Here is a 6,651-nt window from a genome sequence, read left to right as displayed (position 1 = left end):
TGGCCCGGCGAGGGGCCAGAGACCACCGTCTGCAGACACCAGGGGAGGAGGGGGTCAGCGGGCCCCCGGGGCCTCGAAAGGAGGGGGAAAGGAGGATGGAATGGGCCCTGGGGCCTCGCCCACCGGCAGATCAGCTCGAGCCCAGAGGGGACATGACTCCATGAAGCCACTAGGGGGCAGCCAAGTCCACGGCCTTGAAAAACAGCCAGGAAAACTAAAGAGCAGGACTATACAGAAAAGAGGCCCTCGTTTTCCCAGGCTAATTGCTATCAGGTAAAGATCCCTTTAAAATTCACTTTTAAGTAAAAGTAAATAAAATTACAAAACAGCAATAGTGACCAATGGGAAAAAGTGGGCTCAGTTTGATTTTAGTCTAAAAATAAAAACGAATGCTTTCCCCCTAAGATCCAGAACAGGTAACATGTCCAAGCTCACCACTACTATTAAATCTAGGACTGAAAGAACTAGCCAGAGCAATAAGGCAAGAACAGGAAATAAAAGACATACAGATAGGAAAAGGAAAATTAAATGGTCCCTATTTGCAGATGACATTATGGCCTACTAGAAAATTCCAAGGAATCTATAAGTAAACTCCTTGAATTAATAAATGAGTTCAGCAAGGTCACAGGACACAAGATCAACATACAAAAATCAAGTGTACTTCAATATACTAGCAATGAACCTGCGGAAACCTAAATTAAAAATACAATACCACTTACGATCACTTCAAAAAGCTTATAAGCCCTGGCCGGTTGCTCAGTGGTTAGAGCGTCGGACAGAAGGGTTGTGGGTTAGATTCCAGGTCAAGGGCATGTACCTCGGTTGCAGGCTCAATCCCTGACCCCCGGTCAGGGTGCGTGCAGGAGGCAACACATCAATGTGTATGTCTCTCTCACATCGATGTTTCTCTCTCCTCCCTCTCCATGCCCCTCCACCCTCCCCTCCACTCTCTCTAAAAAAAAAATTAATGGAAAATATATCCTCAGGTGAGGATTAAAAAGAAAGCTTATAATTTATAAATCTAACAAAACATGTATAGGAATTGTATGTTGAAAATTACAAAACACTGATAAAAGATATCAAAGAATATCTAAATAAACATAAGAGATTCGTGGATTTGAAGAAAATAGAAAAACTGTCAAATGTCCCCAATTGATAATACAGATTTAATTTCTATCAAAACCCCTGTAAGATGTTTTCTGGATTTAGGCAAGGTTAATCTGAACTTTACATGAAAAGACAAAGGAACTAGAATTGCTAAAACTATCCTCACAAAAAGGAAAGTGAGAAGCTACCCACTCAACCAAATTTCAAGATTCATTATATAGCTAAGTAATCAGGACAGTGTGGATTAATGGAGGGATGGAGACTTATGAAACAGAACAACTTCACATAAGTAGGGCCAGCTGTTTTCACAGAGATGCAAGAGTAGTAGTTCAATGGAAAAGGAATAGTTTTTTCCACAAATGGTACAGGAGCAATTGAACATCCATAGCAAAAATATGAACTTTGACCTTTACCCCACACCTTATATAAAAATTAACTCAAATTCAATCATAAATTTAAATGTAAAACATAAAACTACAGTGGGGCCTTGACTTACGAGTGTCCCGACTAACAAGTTTTTCGAGATACAAGCCGTCTCTCGGCCAATTTTTTGCTTTGAGTTGCAAGCTAAAATTCGGGTTATGAGCCAGCTTCAGATACCCCACCGCTAGTTGGCGCAGCGAACGTCACAGTGAACCCCAGCCACAACATCAGCCCAGCATCACGCGTCTCACTCGTTCACTTTTTGATTTAACATACGAGTAATTTGAGTTACGAGCTCCGTCACAGAACGAATTAAACTCGTAAGTCAAGTCTCCACTGTATAATGGTTTTAGAAGGAAAAAAAGTCTTCAGGACCTAGGGCTAAGTGAAAATTCCTTAGAACAGCAAAGCATGACCCACAAAAGAAAAAAGAAATCAATAAATTGAACCCCATCAAAATTAAAACTTTTGCTCTGCAAGAGACCCTTTTAATAGGATGAGAACAGAAGCTACACACTGGGAGAAAATATTTACAAACCACATATCTAATGAAGAACTCTAGAATAAAGAACTCTCAAAAACTGACTTAGCCCAGGCCAGTGTGCTCAATGGTTAGAGTGTTGGCCTGTGCACCGAAGGGTGGCGGGTTCAATTCCCAGGCAAGGGCATAGTCGAGGGCATGCACCTCAGTTTCAGGTAAACCTCTCCCCCGCCCCTCCCCCAGTCAGGGCGAGTTTGGGAGGCAACCAGTCCATGTGTCTCTCTTACATCAATGTTTCTCTCACTCCCTCCCTCCCTTCTACTCTCTCTGAAAAGCAAAGGAAAAAATATCCGCAAGTGAGGATTAACCAAAAAAACTTGTCTTAAAAAAGCAAACAATCCATTTAGAAAATAAGCAAAAGATATGAGGAGACATTTCACTGAAAAGAATATAGATAGTAAATAAGATCATGGAAAGGCCCTGACCAGTTTGGGTCAGTGGATAGAGCGCCGGCCTGCGGACTGAAGGGTCCCAGGTTCGATTCCGGTCAAGGGCATGTACCTTGGTTGCGGGCACATCCCCGGTGGGGGGTGTGCAGGAGGCAGCTGATTGATGTTTCTAACCCTTTCCCTCTCCCTTCCTCTCTGTGGAATATCAATAAAATATATATATATATAATTTTAAAAAAAGATCATGGAAAGATGTTCAACATCACTAGCCATTAGGGAAATGCAAATTAAGACCTTGATACGATTCCAGTAAACACCCATCATAACAGCTAATACTAAAAATGGTGATAAAACCCAGTGCTAGTGAGGATGTGAAGAAACTGGGGCTGTCGTGTGTTGCCAACAGGAAAATAAAATGGTCAAACCACTCTAGAAATAGTTGAGCGATTTCTCTAAAAATGTAAACATCATTTATCATACAGCCTCGCAATTGCGCTCCTGGGCATTTACCCCAGATAAATAAAAACTATGTCCATACAAAACCTGTCTACAAGCATCACAGCAGCTCCATTTGTAACAGAAATCGGAAACAACGGAAGCGTCCCTCAACAGGGTAAGCAAACTGTGGCACATCCACACCATGGACACGGCTCAGCAGTAAAAAGGGGAACTGCTGAGGCACGTGACAAGCTGGAAGTATCTCCAGGGCCTCATGCTGAGTGCAAAGGTCACGCACTGTCGGATCCACTGACACGACATTCTGAAATGACGACGTTAAAGGGACAGGAGAGGGAGGAGTGGTTGCCCCGGTGAAGAATAGTGAGGGGGAGGGCAGGCATGATTATGAAGGGCAGCTCGCAGGAGACCTTGGTGGGGATGAAACGCCCTGATGGTGCTGGTGGCTACAGGAATCTCTGCAGGTGAGAAAACGACACCGAACCCTAGACACACCCTGTCCCAATGCAATGCCTGCCTGACATTATGCTGTCCTTATGTAAAACACAGTCATTGGGAAAACTGAGATAAGGGTTCACTCTTCGGTGCCTTTCTCTGTCCTTCGCAACGTCCTGTGAATCTATGATTATTTAAAAATAAAAAGTTAAAAATAAAAACAAAACTTTAAAATATTATAAAATGCATTCAGCTGTCATAGTTTTATCAACACTTAGGTTAAATGCATTTATGTCCTAATTATTGGAACAGAGGGATTAAATCAATGGATTAAAATTGAACGAGATAAACATGACCTTCTATACGTGGTGTGCGGACTTCACAGCATGACTATCAAGGGGGTCATTTTAGAGAAACACCCCAGTGTCACTAGCTTTTCTCAGGGTCCCACATGTCCTCATCCTTGTCCATGTTCTCTTGTGAGATCCTCCCTTGTCAGCAGCTTTGCATGTGGCTGTGGCATTCTCGTTATCACTCCCACCACCCTCTCGAAATCCTCCAGGCCCAGCAAGTCCCCGCTGCACTTTGCCACTGATTTTCACGGGCTCGGGCCGAGACTGGCTGCCAAGGACACGGACAAATGGCCGCAGGGGTGCTGGACCTGACCAGGAGGGGTCTGCGTGGGGACGAGTCTGTGAGTGAACACGTTTTCAAGGGTGAATGTTTCTGTCAGGATTTCTCTTGCTCCCTGAGCCACGGAGCTCGGGAATCAAGCCATGTTGTTTAGTTTGGGGACCAGGGCTGGGTGACAAGCTCCCCGTACCTCGCCTCTGCCTGTCCACGCGCCTGCTTTCACGCTACAGGCAGCCCTTCACGAGAAGCTCCCAGACACAGGCTGGGTTTACTGTCCTCCCTTCTCCTTCAGCAGCCTGCCGCCAGGGGTCAAAGGGCAGGCAGTGGCCCTGCAACCCCAAGGCCCGCGGGACCCCATGAAATCCCACAACACTTGTAATGAGGGCTCAAAATGGGAAGTTCCATCAAGAAATAGGGCTGCAAGAATGTTTCAAAGGCGAGACCAAGAAGGAGGGAGAGTTGGAAGATCTGTGCCCACTTCAGGCAAGAGACAGATACCTACACTGGTACCGTCTGGACTCTGAGGCAGGTTCTGTTGGACTTCTTGGCTGGAGAGGGAAAGACCCATATAATTTTCCAGTTCTGCCAGGTTTGGGTACAAAACTGATGGGAAAGGAAGAAGGAGGAAGAAAGGTGTTACCAAGGTGAGCTTGGCCACAACTGCTGGCTCCAATGCGGTGACTCATTTCTAAGAAACGGGGCCTGGGAATGCTGTCAGCGCCCAAGGGTGCAGCTTCTCCCTGAGAACAGTGTTTCCCGGGGATGGGGGGTGTGGGAGAGGAGGCAGGAGCACGCGCTGGTGAGGTGGTCCTCTCCCCAGGTCTGAGGGGCAGGGGTCCTGCTCCCTCCAGGAGCAGCCTGGGACCCCGAGTGCCTCATGTACCCCCTTACTTGGCACCAGCCAGACACCCAACACGAAGTACAGTGCTGGCACTGGGGCATGAGGCCCTGCTCTTAAGAAATCCACAGAAGCAGGCGTCTGACCCGAGGGCAGCTCAGCTCTGGGGACACTGTGCCCGGGGAGGAGGGGAGAATGGAGCCTAAGTTCAAGTTTGCTGCCAAAACCTGCATCAAGACGGCCACAGACAACAACACAAGGGGCCACCACAACATCTGGCCCTCAGGCAGCAGCACAGATGGCCCAAAGCCAGGCAGTGAGCGCCTCACTGGGCCGGTTTTCTCTGGGCCCCTCAAAGGGTTCTGGTGAAGGTGGACGTGTCTAGAGCACACAGCAGAGTAGCAGACCAGAGACCAGCACTCGGAGACGCCAGAAGAGGTGACTCTCGGTCAGGAGCACCCTACTCACTCACCTGAAGGCTGGGGGACTGGTGTCTCCTGCACAGGCAGGATGGGCATCTTGGGGGTGTCTCTGGCCTGGGCCTGGGGAGAGGTGAGGGGTGCTGGTCAGCTGTGTCTGGGACCCCCCTAGATCCTCCCCGAACTGTTGGACCCTAGGAGCGAGGCATTACGTATGCTGGCGGGCCTGGGGTGTGGAGGACATGCATGACCCTTTGAGGTCCTGTGTAGATGTGGTCTCTGAGATGTCCATGTTTCTGGGGGAGGTTCGTGGTCATGCTCTATGAGCCACCAAATGACCCATTTTCTCCCTGAGGCAGCCAGAACATAGGGGCCAACTTCCAGCCAAGTTCTCAAAAAGTCCCAAACTCTCAACACCCACTGAGACCACATGGGATGGAGGGAAGAAGGGGCTTGTGGGGGCTGAGAAGGCCAAGAGCCAACCCTACAGTGTGGGGAGGACTGAACCTGGTGGAGGAGAGGCTGGGACAAAGCAGGCACGACAGAGGCCTGGCCGCAGGTGCCCGGCCGTTTCCCTTCCTGCTGTGACTCCATTGCCTTGGCCTCTGGGCACCTGCCCCGCTCAGCAGGCCCTTCGGGGGTGACTGCATGCCTGGGGCCCAACCACCCACCAACGTCCAAGACCAGCCTCCCTTAGCTGCCCTGGGTGATCCTGAAGGCTCCATCAGGGGGTCCAGGCTAACACGGGCCTGGCGACGTACCTGAATGGCTTGGTCCACCTTCAGGTCCTCCAGCGATGGGTACAGGGTGGACATGGCTGCTCCGTGAAACACCCTGCAGGGCACAGAAGGCAAGGAGGAACGAGGGGTGAGAGGAGGCACAGATGTCCACCTTCTGTCCACATGAGCCGTTTAGCACTCTCAGGATGAAAACGATACCAGGAAGGCACAATTACCTCCCATTTTGGAAATGGAGGAGCTGGGGTTTGTACCCAAGTCTGTTTGGTTCCCCAGCTCATGGTCTCCACCCTTGCAGAGTTCCATCCCACCACATTCAATTGGTTCTGGGCTACAGAACCCGGGCTCAGGGAACCACCCAGGACATGCTGGCCGGGAAAAGCAGGACTGGGGGCCACATCCTTCCCTGCCCTGTTTCAAAGATCAGGCCTGTTTATGAGACCTACATTCAATCCAGCAGGTGCGTAGTGAGTACCCGCTGCGTACCAGTGTATGTTGGGGTTTGAAAAGCATTGCCCCACCACTACACAGAATCCGGTCCAGTGTCCAGTGGGCGGGGACTTAGTTACAACAGAAAGGCAGCAGGCCCTTCAGAATTCCTTCCCCACCCCACCCCACCCCCACGCCCCTTTTCACTTCTGGACGTTTGAGTTCCTGCTGTATAAACCATTTC

The 6,651-nt window shown here is 49.1% G+C and overlaps 1 protein-coding gene across 1 annotated transcript in view; it reads right to left on the bottom strand.

The window, feature by feature from the left end:
• The window catches only part of SDCBP2 (syndecan binding protein 2), a 9,907-nt gene extending 3,832 nt beyond the window's left edge, over nt 1-6,075 (bottom strand). The window contains exons 1-4 of the mRNA XM_015559428.1: nt 6,003-6,075; nt 5,295-5,364; nt 4,487-4,587; nt 5-29 (exon numbers count right to left, since the gene is read on the bottom strand). Coding sequence (XP_015414914.1) covers nt 5-29; nt 4,487-4,587; nt 5,295-5,364; nt 6,003-6,056 — 250 coding nt within the window. The 5' untranslated portion in view covers nt 6,057-6,075. The remainder of the gene's footprint in view (nt 1-4; nt 30-4,486; nt 4,588-5,294; nt 5,365-6,002) is intronic.
• Nucleotides 6,076-6,651: the final 576 nt, after the last annotated feature.

The sequence above is a fragment of the Myotis davidii genome, unplaced genomic scaffold (assembly GCF_000327345.1).
Source record: "Myotis davidii unplaced genomic scaffold, ASM32734v1 scaffold354, whole genome shotgun sequence".
NCBI lineage: Eukaryota > Metazoa > Chordata > Mammalia > Chiroptera > Vespertilionidae > Myotis > Myotis davidii.
Note: the sequence above shows the minus strand (reverse complement) of the source record. Positions and strands in the feature narration are given on the sequence as shown.